General features: G+C 36.8%; 1 protein-coding gene across 6 annotated transcripts; it reads right to left on the reverse strand.

The window, feature by feature from the left end:
- Window positions 1-1,328: 1,328 nt before the first annotated feature.
- LOC103696654 (flap endonuclease 1-A) lies at window positions 1,329-13,496 on the reverse strand. 6 transcript variants are annotated; one of them, XM_008778338.6, is made up of 17 exons: window positions 13,358-13,496; window positions 13,142-13,258; window positions 12,863-12,921; window positions 12,687-12,746; window positions 12,520-12,573; window positions 12,374-12,422; window positions 12,214-12,261; window positions 11,201-11,266; window positions 10,827-10,877; window positions 10,612-10,731; window positions 10,454-10,538; window positions 9,299-9,380; window positions 5,213-5,321; window positions 5,052-5,108; window positions 4,916-4,962; window positions 4,778-4,832; window positions 1,329-1,775 (listed from the first exon to the last, which is right to left on the reverse strand). In XM_008778338.6, exons 1-17 carry the CDS (start codon window positions 13,367-13,369, stop codon window positions 1,704-1,706), a joined length of 1,143 nt encoding a protein of 380 aa, XP_008776560.3. In that variant the 5' UTR covers window positions 13,370-13,496; the 3' UTR covers window positions 1,329-1,703. The 6 variants fall into 6 exon arrangements, with proteins under 6 accessions (XP_008776560.3, XP_089783299.1, XP_088566632.1 ...); XM_088710505.2 differs by lacking the exon at window positions 1,329-1,775 and adding an exon at window positions 3,904-4,003; XM_089927173.1 differs by lacking the exon at window positions 4,916-4,962 and having other exon boundaries at window positions 1,635-1,775.
- Window positions 13,497-18,819: the final 5,323 nt, after the last annotated feature.

The following is an 18,819-nucleotide window of genomic DNA, read 5'->3' on the forward strand; positions in this document are numbered from 1 at the left end:
ATAGATACAATGGAAAATAAAACCTTAATAAATATAATTCTAGAAAACGGTGAATAAATGTCAAAATAATTAATATTTTTTGTTTATAATCTTCAGTAGCCAAGCATGCCTTGTATTTATCAATAAAGCCATTTGGTTTTAACTTCTTTTAAAGATCCATTAACACCCAATTATCTTTTTTTAGAAAGCAAAGCAACCAATTCCCAAATGTAATTGGACATAATAGATTCAATTTCATTATTAGTAGCCTTTTGTAAAAGGATGCATCAATAGAAGTCATAGCTTCTTGATAAGTTAAACGTTCATAATTCATATGGTAAACATAGAAATCATCACCAAACTTAGCCTCCTTCCTAGTTATTTTACTTCTTCTCAATTCCAATTCACCAATTTCACTTTCATTAAAAGCATTAGAAGGTTTATGTAATATGCAAGTACTTCTTGGTTTCACAGAAAATACTATTTGATTCTATGCAACGTTCAGAGTTCCCCTTTTTCTTTGGGCAACAATGTTTGATTCTGGTGAGCATGGTTGGAATTATTTCATCATGTTCCATTTTGTTCACAAAATTCATTAAAACGATTTGATTTATATTCTCCACCTCTATCGTTTTTTAGTCTTTTAATCTTCTTATCCAATTGATTTCCTACTTCCGCTTTGTATCTAAGAAACATTTCATCCGCTTCTCACCTTTTGTTTTTAATAAATATAGTTTTGCATGTCTTGAATAGTCATCAGTAAAGATCATATAAAATCTTTTACCATTTGGTTCTAACTCCATGACTGCTATCTGTTGGATCACTGGGTCTCCTAACAATGCTCCTTAATTCAACCCTCTGCTCAGAGATATTCGGTAGCTCAAGAAAACCTCTGGGGCCTTCAAAGCTATGAGAGTTTGCAAGCTACACTCGCAGAACCTGTCTCCACGGGCTTGCGTGGAGAACCCGCTGAGAAGAATGAATTGAAGAGCGATCAGGGCTTATCTCATAGATATATGGAATCCTTAACATCGACCACCCAGGTTACATGCCTCTTGATGGATGGCACCGTGCATGGCCGCACCCCGGTGGAGCCCTGCGAGTGTTGACAATTGTTGGGCGCCTTCTCCAGCCAGGACAACTTTTTCACTTCTGACAACCATTCAAAGTAACAAACTATGGTAATTCCAGAGATCATATAACAATTTATCTATGCAAATCTACAAACCGAACTCATGCGATCTCACATCCCGTGCCAAAGTCTGATGCACGAGCACGGTTTAGACTGAGAAAGTAAATAACTCAATACTGCCGGGATCTTTGGAAAAAAGGTAGAATCGGAAGACAAGTTTATTAGCGGCAAACTCTTTCCTTTCCAAAACTCATCAACATACATGATAATTTATTAGAGGCAGAAACTATGACAACCAAAGAACTCAAAAGACAGGTGCAACTCGTAACTCTTAAAATGACAAGGTTAGCAAAGAAATATGAGCCAATGCCGGATCCCCTATGATTTTATCATTACACAGATACCTCGAAACTAGTCTCAGTTTCTAATCAAGAACAGCAAGACCATCCAAAACTCTACATTTGGTCACATCACACCATGAAGAGAACTCAATTATTTTGTGGTGCGCAAGGACATAGTGAGGCAAATACACTGTTTTTTTAATCTGCCCAAAGTGGAACTTGCTATTCTCCTCACATGATTGCACTTCAAACTATTTCTTCTTCCTACCTCCAGTCTTAGACTTCTTGCCTGTAGCTTCCTTCACTTCCTTGTCTGGTGCTTCCTGTTATGAAACAAAATTAGAAAAGCAAACGCTATAAGGGATTAGCAAAATGTAACGCAAAATCCAATTTCAGTATATCGGTAATTAAAGCAGCTAAATTTAGCAAGAGCTTGTACTATAGCTCCTTCAGGCAACTGAAGGACGATACAGAGAGCTAACATATCATCTTAGAAAGGCACAATATGATTTGGTCAAAAGGTGAATCAAATCACATGGATGCAGAAACAAGGTGAAGTTTATCAATACTTCACAAACATAACCCTGCCAACTAATTTCTTTACTCTCCATATTACAGAATTTCATGAATCATGTAACATGCATGCACGCATGCATGCACACCCACAACAAAATAAAAAGAGATAATAAAAAATAAAAAATAAAATGATGACAGGTCATATTCACTTGCATATGCAATAATCCTTCCGTAACGAATAAAGTATTATGCCAGCGCATGAGCCCAAGTATAACAATCACCTGCTTGTTTGAGAAGATCTATATGTACTAACAAGCTCAAGAGGATGCAACATTTTTATTTTCCTTCACATGAAAAGGAACTTCTTGCTCGACCATTGAGAAATCAAATTATGTTTCCTTTCCCCTTCAAAGTTCACACCTCTTTAGTTTGAATACAATTGTTACAGAGCGACTCTCCACCCTCTCAATAGACCAACCAATGAGGCCCCCTTAAATGACAAAGGTTGTAGTTACATAATCCAGCTATCTACATATTTTTTTTGTAATGCAGAAGACATGATAGGAACTTCCCATGCAAGGATGTAGTTTACAAATTTTAATCTTAACATATAAAATAAACCATTCATCAGTTTCTTCCAAGGATCAATTGAATTGTGTCGGCATCATTTGCCAAAACAGATGCCCATAGATATCACCTAATGACATCAGAATTGCAGCCCTGAAATTAGTTGTTTTAAACTGCCAATATTGGATATTTGAGCTCAGATAGACTTGTAGCGTGACATCTAAGACTCCAGTGCTGATTTGGAGAGCCAAGCATGCATCTGATTTCCTGTTACCCAGGAATCCAGAGAGCAAGGAGAGGATCAGGTCTAGCTTGTATGTTCATTTATCCTTCCATTTCCTATGTTCCCCAAAATAAAGAAACTTTAACTTCATATAAGATGCATTCTGAGAAGTTGATTAAGCTCTTTGCTAAGGCCACATTCAGGCTAGTAAGAACCAGTAATTGCTCTCTGAAAAAGTAACATTGTTTGACTTAAGACTGAAAATTGTTATAAATTTAACCGCCCTTAATGATAGCTTCTATGCATCTTTCATTAAAGTTATCTACAGTAGAAAAGAATTATTGCAAGTTAATGAACATTATTCACAAGAGAGCGAGGAGACAAGAGGAACATATACTGCATTTAGGTTAATGGAAAAAAAATAAAGTGGATGGCCATTCTAGCCTTAGGTTCTCATGACATGCAATCAGTTTTGGAAGAAAACACAAGCAGGAAGATGCAGATAAAAAGATATGCAGAATGTTGAAAAAGGGGCAAGTAAACAAAAGTGGTGGTTATTCAAAAAACCTGATCCTGAAGCAATCCACAGTAATGAGATTGAGTAGTATCTTATGAACCAAACTTCAGTGTCAAAGAATTAGACAACCTCATTGCCTAGGGAAACGTTCATAGATCAACCAGCCAACAGCTATCACTTTGTGTACACTGGATGAGGTAACACACAAGTCCCCTAAATTGATGTTTTACTCTCAAATGACGGCCATATAGTGGGCCGGAAGGCCTGGAAAGACTAATCAAATATAAACCTCAAACAAAACCATCGCTGGAAGCGCTGGTTCAGTAATGGATCATGTCTATGTCTGTCCAGCTTGCAGGAAAAAAGAGATGAGAAAGAAGAAAATTTATGCTAGACTACCATAAAAGGTAAGAATCACTACATTTTGGCACTGTACATACAACAATACATATAGATTTTGAACTAATCGGAATCATAACATTGTTGAAATATAAGCTTTTATATGCAGCTAATAAGACAGATTCCACCAATAATCATGTTTTTGAAATTTAAGCTAATTTTCAGCATCCAAAGAGACATATTAATGGACATATTATATATAATTAGAAGGTATGAGATTGAAGTTAGCTTACGAACTGCTTACATGCATACATTCTCAGAAAGCTACTTAAGCCTGGTAGGTTTGTCTAGGATCAAAGATGCACATAATGATGACTTATTTGGATGTGCTGCATGTGTACGCAGAGGTGTAATATGTGAGTAACAAGACTGCAGATGTTAAATGGTAAACTAGAAATAAAGTAGAAGAATTGTGATGCAATGGATTCAACTTTTACAATAAAATTAAACTGAAAAACAGAGATGTGAATGCAAATTTGAATATCATGCAGCCATCTGAGTTGAATTGTAGCTTTTCTTTTCTTTCTATATGTACATGTTGAAATTAATGCTTTTCGACAAAATGAAATAATAAAAGATGTGGGAAAAAATTTCATCAATATATATCAGTACAGAATATGCCAATAAAAACTCAAGAAAGATAGCTAATGATGCCTGCAAATTTTAGCAGCTTTGACACCTATGATTTTTTATATTTTAATGTGATCACAGTTTCTAGTTAGTGGAAAATAAAAGTAAATCTTTACTGTTTGTAAAAACTATGTCATAGTACCAACAAAAGAAAAAAGTACATCACAATTCAAATATCCACAGAGGACCTTAAACATTTTGAAAATGTTGCATCAGAGACGGAGTCACAAAACAACCTATGGTACTATGTTATTATTTACTTGTTCAATGGAATAGTATTCAATATCAATGGTCAAAGACAAACAATTCTGATGAAGTCTAACCATCCAGATGGCTCAAATATGTTCAAGTCACAATTAAACATAACAAAGCACATTCCTTAAATATAAAGAAGTTGCTAAACATTTTTGTTGTTACTGCAAAAGGGTAAGAAAAAAATAGAAGGAAAGAAACAATATGCTTGTACAACATACCTTCCGTTTAAGAGGCACAGATGCACTCACAACTGGCTTAAAAAAGGATTCCAGTCTACAAAATTCCAAATAGTGTCATAAATCTATCAGGAAAAAAAAAGAGAGGAAAAGATAACACAACTAATGGTTAGTGATTACCGCCCCTGGGAGGATTTATTCTTTGCTGCTTTAATCTTTTCTATTGCCTAGTGAATAGACAAAAACAATTCATCGATATCAAGGATTTTGAGGGAAATAAGGTAGAGGAAAGCTGTTATACGGCATGAATGAATACCTTTATTACTCGATCATGGTTGAAACCATTTTCTTTCACCAAAAAGTCCACAAGACCCTAAATAATGAGGAAAAGAAAACATCTTGTTATTGGTTTGAAGTTATTGTTATTTGTTTGAAGTTAAATTAATAGACTGAATTAACTTGAATACCACTAGTTACCTCCTCATCTGGAGCAGTCCATTTGAGCTCTGAAAATTCTTTAGACACAATAGGTTCTTTAAACAAGTGTCGAGCTTCTTGATATGGCCAGTCCTCAGGTATTTGATACCTGTGTTAAAAATGCATCAAACAAAATTCTAACAATATAAAAGAGAGAGGGAGCCTTTCCATAATGTACTACACAGCAGCTGGAAGTCTTGCATTTCAGAAACTCAAACAACAAAGTCAGCAAATATCAAATTCATCTTGCACAAGCTATCGACAGGTTCACATGTGCACTCGTACATTTTCTGCAAATGACAGAAGAGCAGCATATCGAAGTTCATTCTATTCAAAACAAGTGAGCTTAAGAGAGAGACCTTGACCCCATACTCATTTGATTGAGGTATGTGCCATAAGCAATTTGAACAAGCAATATGGACACATAAAACCAAGCCTTCCAAATTCATTAGCTGCTAAGCAATGACTACAAAAACACTTTAAGCTACTATATCTATCGCCATGCCCATTTTATAGATACGGTTGTCGATAAACATGAGATATGTTTTAGTATCTATACAGGGGCTGTTGATAAACGTAAGGCATTTTGTGCATTTGCAAAGGTGTGTGAAATGCCCAATACAACCCTTGTCTTCATTCACATATAATGCAAAGATTAAATGGTAATTTGGTCACCTAACCTGTCTATAAATGATAAACTACTTTTGCTTATGTAGATGTTTTTCTTCCAAAAAGGAGGTGGTGACAGATGACACAGTAGACAGAATATGAGAATTGTACAAAATGCCTTTTTTCCACAACGATTTTGAAAGAAGAGATATTTCAAAGTAGATATGTTTCACCAAACATTTCATCCTTCTCAACCTCAACCATACAAGTCAATCTGCAATGTCATAGAGCTTTACCAAGTGTGAGCATAATGAAATATCATCAACCCAGGCAGATAAATCTTTAATCTAAACGACCAGATGCCTGATTTTTCTAAGGTCATCGCTTCCCAGCTTGAACCAAACATCTTATTTTTAAATCACCTACAAAGATGGTAACCAATAAAAAGCTTTTCCATATACAAGGGCCAGAGCTTCATCAAATTTTGGTTCCACTAGTTGTCATCAAAACAAGAAAAACCACATGGCAGTATCAAGTTTTTATGTAATGAGATATCATCAATCTAGGCAGTTAAATATTAGATTTTTTGCATATATATCCTCCTAAATATTAAAATTTGTATTAATACCCTTCCAAAATTGATATTTGCATTTATACCATCACAAAACACTTGTTTTGCATGTACACCTTTTTTTACCTTTCTTGAATATGTACCCACATCATCGAACGCCGTTAAGAATTAGTAGTTTAAAATTAAAATGACTGAAACTCTTAATAGGTAAATATAAAAAGAAACATTTATAAGTGTATATATGCAGATAGCAATTTTGTGAATATATTCATGCAATTGCACATATTCATAAGGGTATATACATAAAAAAATTTAATTTTATTTTTGAATATTTCAACTTGTTTGAACACTCGGATTAGTCTAGCACCTACTCCTTAATATTTTTTGTGAAAATATAGCTCAGAAAAAAGATAGATTCGGTGATTAAATAACAAAAAGAGTTATAGAAGTTCTTTAACTAATCATGAGATTGTTCTACTTTATTCTTCTTCATTTATAACTACCATTATATCTTATTTAATCGAAAACCAGCTTGTAATATTTATTATTATAGATACAGATGGAAGGACATGGATCAAAATATAGAAAAGGATTAGAATCTCTTAAAGGCACACAATAGACTGCAATGATCAAGCTTCCTTGCTACTGATATGCTTATGGGAGGAAGAACAACATCAATCATCCCCAACAAAGCTATTAAAGGACTTCAAAACCTTTCAGACTCACTAACAACCTTTCTGTATGGTAGAAGACCACTCCTTACGTTGCATACCTTAAGCCACTTTTCTTTAGAGCTTCAATTCTTCGGAAAAAGAAAACACCTAGTGTTTGGGACCCATCTTGTCACAGCAATTGTAAATCAGCCATTTGCCTGCACACGAAAAGCTTTCCAGGTCTAAAAGATATTGCAAATCTCGCACACTAAAAGATAAATATTGCAAATCTCTCAACACTTTTGTTTAAATAATCCATAAAGCTAAAGGCAGGACCAGACCATCTTCATATAAAAAAGGATACAATGAATAGAGAACTCCGGCAGCAATGAGAGGGGCTTAGATTATGATGGCGAGAACTCCGATGAAGGGAAAAGAGGGAGAAGGGCCGCCGATGGCGAGAAAGGAGTCAATGGAATGGTTTTGATTCTGGACAAGGGAGTGAAAAAAGGGAACCGAAAGAGATTAGGAAATTTCTTCGAGAAGACAAAGGGATTAGGGTGATCTTGAGCGGAAGAAAGCGATCACATGAAAAGAGCTAAAGTGCAATGGGTTGGGGCAGCGACACCCATTATGTCAAGGGTATTCATGCAAAAATAATATTTTGTGAAGGTATGCATACAAATATCAATTTTGGGAGGGTATTCATGCAAATTCTAATATTTAGGAGGGCATTCATGCAAATATCTAAGAATTTTTTTTTTACGTATATATCCTCCTAAATATGTGAAATTGCATGAATACCCTTGCAAAATAACTATTTGCATATGTATCCTTACATATGTTTTTTTTTGCATGTCTACCCGTTACGGGCATTTCAGGCATTCCAATTTAAAACCACTAATTTCTTAGTGATGTTAGATGACGTGGGTACATATGCAAAAAAAAAAAAAAAAAAGAAAAAGATACATGCAAAACAAGTGTTTTATAAGAGTATACTTGTAAATATCATTTTTGGTAGATATTCACATAAATTCTAATATTTAGGAGGGTATGTCCACAAAAAACTTTAAATATTTAATATAAGCCACTTTCTACCAGATTTAGTTAAGGTGAATCACCTCCTAACATCAATTAAAGTTCCTAAATCATATATAAAATCACATAGTAATATGGCATTTTGCTCAAATTGTTGTATTGACAATAAAAAAATTACATGTACATATGTCACAAAGTCATTAGAATTTTGCTTCCTACTGCCATCATCAGAGGAGGAAAGCCACCCATTTATATTTTTGAATTACACCACTAATATAAGAAAGTATGGAAACATGAAATACTAAAGGTGGAGGTGACAATGTTAGCTTTGGTGTTGCTCTCATAGTAGAAAAACCAATTGCACCCTTCTAGTAGTCCTCATGAAACTTAGTTTTCTTTGTACATAAAACTAAATTCTTTTTGTAAAATTGTCGTTGGCATTAAAATCAACTAGTAGTTATCAACATTAGCAGAAGCTGTGAAGAAGCAATGTAGTTATGGTGTCAAGAAAAGAAGCAATACATAAAAGAGAATGTTATATGATATTATATGATACAGAAACATTAGTGCATGATAAAGTATCAAAAAGCTACATGACAAAATGAAGAAATACAATCCATGTGAGAAGCGTTTAGTGTATGAAGGCCTTAAAGAGGCCAATAATAAAAAGTGGGGTTGGATGAAAACATTATACACAGGGAAAAAAAGATTAGAACTGAGCACCAAAGGACTAATCTTTTAAACATCAACAATCAATTCAAGAGCATAGTTTGACAATTTCATTATAAGTAATTTGATTAAGGTATCGAACAAAATTTGGATAGCATTGAACTTGTTGCTTCACAAATTTTTACAACCCATTAACAATAATCAGCATATAATATGCGTACATAATGCTTTTGCAGCTTAGTCACTTGATAACAACTGTCTTGTATTGGAGTTATATTACACTAGACAAATAATTAAGATATGTAGCACATAAATTTGTGTAATCATTGATAACAACATAACTCATAACAGCAATTGCCTGTTGAAGAAACTCATGTTTATCTAGCTTGGTAGCCCATCAGATTTCAGCTCTACAGTTCTACATATACCAAATAAAAGAAATAGGCACAAATTTTTATCAAAAAAAAGAAAAGGAAAAGAACTAGGTAAAAATGTCTCCAGACATAAAAGAGAAAATGTAATCATAAACCATGTTGTCAGATATACCTTTCTTTGTTTATGTTCTCCAACATATTTTCTATACAACCATGCTGACGGATAAGCTTCAAAGCTGTTTGGCCCCCAATACCTATTTCAAAGGCATGCATTGACAGCATTATTGCACAGTTTCTGTGGCATGCTAAGTGAAAGCAAGAGATAAATTCAAAAAATTAAATGCACGATGATAATAATAAGTTTACAGCAATAGAACTAAGGTTGTTCACAGTCCAAAGAAACAACCACCTTCCACAAGCACTTTCTTTGCAAGGAAGAAAGCTTCAGATGGAATTGAATAATATTTTCTAAAACATTGATTAAGAGAAAGAGATTAAAGAGTGTGATTAATACAATGGATGTGCATGCAGACTCAGTATGTAAATAGGCATATACATACACCAAGAATCAACGCTTAGCGCGTAGCTGCACCTGTCGTTAGTAATCTTACTATTGCTATTTAAGAAAATGTGACATGATGTATGTTGTTGAAGATAAGATAATGGTGATTGACAAGGATATGATTGAACGCTAATAGAGTTACAAGGACAACTAAGGAGGGTAATGGTCTGATATTCAGTAGGACATTAACAGCAGCTGAAGTTTGAGCAGCAAACACCATTAACTTCTCATTATAATCCCAACATTTGTTCCTTTATCTCTATGTATCCATTAATATGTATATTAAAATTATTAGAAACATGACCCATTCCCCCAACCACATGGTGTTTTCGGTTGGTTATACTTTTCCTTATACTCAGCCTAAAATAGGGATATACGCGAAATATGTTAGTGGGTTGCACCAGATTGGCAATTGGTTGTAAATTTATAGCTACTAAATATTCTTTTTTATTTAAAAAACCAAAAGAAGTGTCCAGCTGCGAAGGAATGGAGCTGCGTATTAAAATTTTGAACTACACATCATGTCGTGCAAGTTGTAGTTAGTATTGATAAATAAAAAAAGAGCCATATTGCATGAGGCTCACACCATTGCAGGTCTTAAAGAGGATTAGATGTACACAGCCTTACCTCTTGCATACGAAGAGGCTATTTTTATGTTTTGAATCCGTGACCTCCAAGTCACAATGGAGCAACCTTATCGTTGCACCAAGGGTCACCTCGGTTAGTACTTGTAAATAAAAACTTATTTTTTCAAAGCCAAGATACCTTTAATACTATCACAGTAGTCACATCCACTAAGAATGCACAAGTCGATGAATTGGTCCATGGTGAGTTCTAGTTCCTCTAGTACCTGAAACTTAAACATGAGATCAGAAAGTTCAAGATAAAGTAACAAGCATCACACTGTCTACAATGTAAGGCACCTTTGAGACTTCATATTCCATGACAGGGATTTTTTTGGAGCTCGGATCCATTAAGTGGCGAAGAAACCTAGGGGCCCCAAAAGTTAGCGAATCCATATCCTCTGAGGCCACAGCATATACCTAAACGTTAAAATAATCATGAAATTAGAAACCTATATAGAATATTAATATAAAGATTGAAATAGCAGCCACTAGCCAGCGCATTATTTTCATGCCTTATCACTTTTACAAAGTTCTGCACACTCCGCTTCTGCTTCAGAAGGTGCCTGTAGAATTTAGTAAACAAGTCAAGCAAATTTCTAGAATAAGGGTAAACGTTCAACATGCATAAAACAGCATAATATTTTTTGTCATAAGTAGCTCATGTCACATGCCAACAGGTAAGCATTGTCATCCTGGCATGGTGGATGTTACGTTTCCAAGTGTTGTAGTTTAGTTTAGATTATTCTTATATGGAAAAACAAGTTCATTTTCTGCCTGGTCATGCCAACTTTAAGTCATCTAAGTATGTCACAGTAGCTCATTGACTGATAAATACATGAATGAGTTCAATAAAAATAAACAAAATTGATCAAGTTATTTATATCACCTCAATTACAGGGACACCCATCAATCTTAGAAGTCGTTTACAGTCTTCATTGTGCTGCTTTGTAACCTGCCAGAAACAAACAATTTCAGCAAAACCCATAAACTTATCATTTGATTTTTTTAAACAAGTGCCCCATATGTATCAATCATCTGTTATGAGTTCTGAGCACCAAAGAGAACATTTTTCTTTCAAGTAAAAATACATGTATTATAGTTCCACATAGGAGATTCACCGACATGGACCACAAATATCAACACTATAATAGACAAAAAAAAAGTCTCAGGACAAAATGACATATTACTGTGGATTGAAGCCAAGTGCATGCATTTTTAAGAATCCGAATATTCAGCCACACATTGATTATGAAGCAAGTATCAATGATGGTGGCAATTTAATATACAAAACTATCCAAACTATTGAATGCTGTTTGAGATCTCATGAGTTGAAAGTACTCAAACTTGGTACTCCTTTCCTATACCAACACTTGGTAGAATCGGCAGTTCTAACCCACACATAGATCATGATCAAACTTATAAGTAGCAGCCTAAACTTTGTAAAGACCCTCCGTTGTCACAATTTTAGTAAGGCTGGATACAGTTGAGCAGGAAACAATTAAAATTGGTACCTAGGTCTCAGTTCCATAATAGCACCAGAGTCTGGGATATTCTCATCTCCTGCAACTAGGAAATAAATTCTGATGGTTCAATGCCTCAGATGACAGAGTAGTTTTTAAGTTACATTGAATACAGTCAAGAAAATAAAGATTCCCTGCTGCTTTGTATTTACAGTATTTTCTATCATTCAACAAGACAACATCATGCTACTGTGGTAAAATATTCTGAAGTTGCTGTGTACGTGTCAATGTTCAAAAGTCAAAAGTAATTTCTAGTTAAGTTGTAGAAATTCCAGAATTTTGAATCTTTGGGTCACTCAAGAATAAGGCAATAGTATTCATGATCTATATTCTTAGAAAAATAAAATGTGGGATGCAAATGCAGCGCACTTAAAACTACCTTCACAGTCCTTTTGCTGAACTTTTCAATACTCTCCTTATCACCAGCCTGCAAAGGGATAAAAAGGCTACGGGAACAACTTGACAAAGAATCAAGAAAAGTATCAAAGGGATAGAACACAGCATTCTAAATTGCTATGCAGTGAACCATAGTCACTTACCTCTATTGCTGTACTCAAATCCTTGGTGGCATCCTCCCTTCTCGAGAACCTGAAGAATGCAATAGCTTACCAAACTTTATGCCACGCACCTTCCACATGTAGCTTAAAATATCAAAGCTATATAAAGCAAACTTCTTAAACTATACCTCTTTGCAAGCTCTTGTTTCTTCAGATCTGGTGGCTGACCATCAAAAACATATCTGGTATAATAGTTTACAAGCTTCAGCAAGAAAATGCCATTATGAATAACACAAATTAACGGCTGGCATTGTGAAAAAGGCAATGGTCTTCAAGAAAAAGGGCAGGAAGTTACACTGGCTTCATTCCAGCCTCCAGCAATCTTATTGTCCGGTTGAACATTCCTTGCAAGTGACTACGGGTACCAATACATCATGTGTCAGACAAGACCCCAGGGATTGAGACACTCAGTAGAGATTACTCTACCAATTTCAAATATTATCAGAAAAATAAAATTTAAAAAAAAACAACCTTGTGACTTCACCGGCCTCGTTGGTGAGCGTTTCCATCCCCGTCCTTCCCACAACAATCTACCGACAAAGCATAAAAATCGAAACTTTTTAGAAACCTAAAACCCTAAAACTCATCTAACAAAGGGATAACTCTTTTCTAGCGTCAAACTCAACGAAATTTTGACCCTAGAAAAAAAATTAAAGAAAACAAGTGGAAAGAATAAGGGGAAGAAAGAATTGATTCTGCAAACTGGATAGCTGCTCTAACAGAGAGAGGGAGGAGGGTTTATCGACGGACGAGGAACTGGTAGATGCTCATGCTGGCGTCGATGGCGATCTTCCGACCGAAATAGCTCTCGAACTTTTGTTCCTTCATGGCCTTCGGAGCGTTGTCCGCGAGAAGCTTCGTCAAACCCTAGCACACAGAGAGATAGAAGAACGGACGGAGACCATTAGAGGGAGAGGGAGAGGCATTGGGGTTCGAAGGAGGGATGGATGGATCGAAAGCACTAACTCTTATACCCATGGCGGAGAGGCGACGGCGGGGGAGCTGGGGGAGGAGCTCGGGGAAAAAAGGGAGGGGCCTTCGAAATAGAGTCCAAACTCCAGGAAGGGAGCGAGGGCTTTCCCTTTCTTTTCCCGCCTACGAGATGAGGAACGGATTCAGCCCACTGCCTATAAATGCTTGGCATGCCCGCCCTCGCAGGCTGCAAATGGGTCAGATCGGCCCGTGATCCCACCCAGCTCGAGCCAATTAGATCCGACCTAATCTAATTTAAAAGATCCATAGAACCCGATCAAGTTATAAACTTATTTTTTTTTTTAATTTGTACATCTAGTCTGAGTTAAATAAATTCTGATCCGACCCAACTTATTTGATTTTTGAAGCAATTTTAGGTTTCCTATCCCATAACCCGACCCGACCCAATCTGAACCTAGTATACCTCTCGGGGGATAAGGAGACATTCATCTGTATTGTCAGAACAGATCAACGGATAAGGCTCGAAGGAATACTTTAGGGTCTCTAACTCTATATTTCTCTAATCTCTTCTTGTGTTTGAGAATGAGAGAAATGGAAGAGATTATTTTTGTATACTGTCGAATGACATGAATTTTATATTAAGGCTTAAGTTGGTTATATTAAACAAGAACAGTACTTTCCTAAGAAGGAAGTTTAAACTAATAAAGGAAAATAGAGTTGTTATATGGGAGAAGATTAGTTCATGATGAGTCCTTTGCAGCCGTTGAACTTTACCATGTGTCATAATCAAAACTATTCCTAATCTTGGCCCATGCATGCTTTTCTAGTAGTATGTTTAGAAAAAAGAGTAGTAGATGCATTCTAACAAATTCGGAGGATATCACTGCTGAGTAAAAAGGATTAGCATAGATGCAATTCTTTTCTACTCAAAAAAAAGAAGTATTGCACACATGAACAGAAATTTTTTCTTGTAGCTAACAACATTAAGCCTATTATTATTAGGTTAGTTTGTAATGGCATCAATCTTGATGCTTAAGCATTTTCACTTGTATGGTCTTGCATAACCTACTTTCTGTAATTTTCATTCATTGCAATAGAAACTAAGCATAGAAAAAGACAAGTACAGGGATCTGACCCAGACTCGATCCAAACTCAACCCAAATCCGATCTGGACTCGAATTTTTTGAGTTGGGACTGGGTTATATATGAACCCGACCCTACCCGAATGATCCAAAGGTTTAGAAATTTTAGCCATGGACCGGACCTGACCCTCCCCGATCTTCTATTAGGTTGGGTCTAGGTCCATCACTCATGACCTGGTCTGACTCGACCCATTTGCACCCCTAGTCATATGACCCTGGACCTCGAGTCCAAAACTATTTGTTGGACTTGCAGCGTCGATCGAGTTGGGTACGGGTTTTGTCAAGTATCAACTCGAGGAACCAGTGCGGCATCCAGAGTGTATAGAACCTTGGTTGTGAAGATTTCTCCATCCCAGCAAAGGTGATCACAGTTGCACTTCTAGAGATGCATATTCAAAACTATATAATATATATATATATATGTGACAAAATGTATTCATTACCATTAGGAATCGATCCAATCAAAATGCCAAGCTAGCTGGACTATTGGTGCTCTCAGACAGGCAGCTGTTCAGACCATGTAGATCAGCTGAAGATCATGCCCCATTTTCGAGGTGGTAGTTCAATGGCTGTTCTACTCGGATGATGATGGCTCCAATGCCAGTTGCTCTTGAGATGATATTGGGCGGTAGAGACCATACTTAAACCTTCACTCCAATGCCGGATCTGATCTACAACAGCAAAGACATAGAAATACTCTTGTCGGTGAGTGTATGGTGGATGATCCTCCGATGCCTAAGTTAGATAGACTCTTAGGAGAGCAGCAGAATGGCAGCATAAAGGAATAAAAGAGCTCAAGAGCAGAATGCCTAAGTCAGAATGGCACCCATCGCCGAGGAAATGGGGCACGCGCGGATCAGCCATTTTTGGTAACCAATTGCGCATCTCGAAAATCATGTGAGGGTGTTCCACCCACGCCTCTCGCTCGTTCATCACACGATTATGGAATTCATTTACGATCATGGCCAAGCTATCGCCAGCTTAGGGGAGAACTTGAAATTTGAAGGACTCTTCGCACATCTCTAGAGTTGGCCACATGGTAGGCTCTAATTGGTTGTAAGAGGCTTCGTAACGAGCTCATCGATCAGTCTACCATATTAGCTGTGGTCGATTGCCAGATATATCACTTGCCCCCACTTCCAAAGTCAAGCTAACTTTGTGGCTCAGACGATGGAAGTAGATTGACTAGTGAAGCCGATCGGCTGAGGCGAGCCATAAAGCCAAGTCATGAAACTAAGCCATCAGGACTGTCACTTTGGTTATGTTGCAGAAATCTTCTGAATACTTCATTTATGACAAATGTGTCTGCTCTCCCTGAAGTAGTATCATTCATGGCGGGAGTTTTTGAGCAATGGTTAGATGCTTTTGTTAATAGCGATTCGAGTGATCGTCCAAGGGTGAATGTCTGGGCGACACATGGTGAAGATCGACCTAGGTAGGTGAATCGTCATGCCAATCCAAGCCATCTGAGACTATATAAGGCAGGAGACTAGTGTGTCTCCTCCATTTGAGTCTTCTGTAGTCGTGCATGAGGAGAGAGAGGTTGCGACTAAATGAGAGTCTCCTGCGACCACTGTCCCATCCTAAACATAGACCCTCTCCCTCTCTCTATACCTATTAAATAGAAAGGAAAGAGAAAGTTAGAGCTCTCTCCAAAATGTAGGAAAAATTGAAAGAAATTTATAGAAAAATCAGGAAAAATGAAAAATAAGAAAACTTCATGAAAAAAAAGAAAGTATTTTTTGAACAAAGGAATCCAAGGAGTTAGAATTTTATTTGGACTCTTCAAATTTAAGGAAATCCATTAAGGTTGGAGGAGGAGAAGACCTAGGTTTTGAGATAGCATATGAAGACGGAGCTAGAGCGATCGACATGAGGGTGGTTGGGCTTGATGACTATATTGTAGGTCAGGGCAAGGAATACTGTGTGCCTCAAATCCTGTCTTTTTTTTTTTTTTTTTTTGCAATATGACTCTTCAAAATCCTTCAAACCACACATGCACAAAACATGGAGAAAAAATCATGTACAAAGGATAGACAATAGGAGTCCTTCAAATCCCGGTATTTTTCATGCACAAAGAAAGCCAAAAAAAGTCAGCTTCTTTTTTCTTTTATAGTGTTTCTCTAATTTTCAGGCTAAAAATTGGGATACCAAGCAAATGGCGGAGTGAGGAGGCTTGCGTGGTGTGCCACTGGCCTATGGCCGGAACTCGAAGAAGATATAGGGTTCGGGTGCCTTGAAACTTCAAGTAATTTTGAGGATAACAGAATGCTGCCTAACTCTACTGTAGAAACTACTATAAAAACTAAAGGATAATAACTAAAAAAGATAATTAAAAGATGGATTTCTTTGTTTTAGAAAAGATCTTTTCTTCACAATTATAACATGATATTTATAAATGCTCTTAACTAGTAAGATGGATGCTAATGCTTGGATATCGACACTTGTCCACGTTGTTGTATGCCACATAGGCCACTATTGCCAAAGTAGGTAGTGCTTCCTTTCTTCTTACATCATGGTGTGGAAAAATAAGAATTATTACTCTTTTGAACACTTGCCTTTGCTATTGTGTCACATTGGCCACTACTGTACTTGGTGGGTAGTGTTACCTTCATCTCACATCATAGGTAGTGGAGAGATGGGTACCACTATTCATTTTGGACTTTGTCCATTCTAGTATGTGCCACATAGACCGTTATTGCTATCCATGGTAAGTAGTGTAACTACATCTCCCACATTAGGGTAGTGGTAACAATTGGCTACCCACCATTCTAAGACTCTAGTCCATTAAGGCCTCATCTTAGGCTAATAGGCGTATCGGCTTGCACTCTTAGCCTATTAGCCTACAGTCTTACATACCGAGGCATATCAGCTTGCACTCTTAGCATATCAGTCTACATCTTTAGCATATCGGCCTGCACCCTTAGTGTATCAGCCTACATTCTTGATATTTCGGCTTGCTTTTTTGATACTTGGTCTAATGTTAGCATCTTTTTAGTAGTAATTAGCCTAGTAACTGTGTATTTCATCCTATTGTCTGAGTACTTCAGACAACTAACTGAGTATAACTTAGCCTACTAGCTATATATTTTAGCCTATTGGTTGAATGATTAAGCCTGCTGATTATGTTCTCAGTCTGTACCTTGGTATCTGATCAAAGGTTGACTTCCATCTAAAACATCTTATTCGGTCTGTAAAAAATGCCCCTTCTGAAGATTTGTTATTACTTGATGTATATTGGATGAAGTTTCGAGTCCTGTTATTGAACGATCTTTGTATCATAACCATTAGTATAGATGTGGTGTAAACATTGCTCTCAATATCGTATTAGCTGATGGTCAAGAGGATGATAGGATGTACCTAGAACCACATGCATCAGCTTAGTTTTGGACTTGGTAGTCATCCAACTTGGCCAATTTGAAAGAAAAGATAACTAGGATCATCAATCACTTGCTTCACTTACCAAGGAGATTGATAGATATACCTCATTGGAAAGGTAAATTTGAGCGGCATGCATAAACCATGGAGGATCTGGTGGAGGTAAGATCCATGGTGGTGCTTGCCCTCCAAGGAGAGGATTGCATAGAAAATTTCAAATGGTGTATACACAAACTATTGATATTTAGTCATCTCCACTGTTGATATTCTATCATCTCCTTACAATTTGGAAAATTCAAGTACATTGTATCCTTTGGAAAATTCATAGGCTTGATCATACCATTAGGGTTACAGTTTCTGATAAGTCGGCCTACTAACAGACTGACATACAAAACCAAGTTGTTCCCTAACCAAGTCTGCTAGCTGGGATAGATTTGGTAGGGGCTGGCCTTGATTGTCCTAGTTTTGATATAGCACATAGGTTATTCGGAAGGAATGGAATGACTAATATGATGTGCAACCTCCACAAAGAGAAAAAGCCCCCTACTCTTAAAAGCTTCCCGGCCGGCCAATCTGTGACAACCCCACAACAAAGAGTTGTTGTAGTGGGCCATGCGGATTTGGTTGAAATAATAGATTCCAATATGCATTGAAAACACCAATATCGGTCTGATTTTGGCTTCCATCCCACACTTGAGGTATAAATGCCGAACTTGGGAGGTACATTCCTTGAGGCAAGTGATCTCCTTGATAAAAAATTTGGCGGCACACTCCCAATTGGTGAGTACACATATTTCCCTCCAGCATTTACCACCTAGTTTCTCAAAAGTATCAAGTTTACTGTTGGAGCTATTTGTTACATTAGACTACCAATCCCCTTATATTGGTGTTAGGGGCCACATAATTTACTGGGACAAATTCTCCCTTAGGATCTGTAGCAATCAAGGTATTGCGTAATGGAGCACTTTACCCCCC

Source organism: Phoenix dactylifera, chromosome 14 (assembly GCF_051530095.1).
Source record: "Phoenix dactylifera cultivar Ajwa chromosome 14, Ajwa_hap1_PhDact_Kaust_v1.1, whole genome shotgun sequence".
NCBI lineage: Eukaryota > Viridiplantae > Streptophyta > Magnoliopsida > Arecales > Arecaceae > Phoenix > Phoenix dactylifera.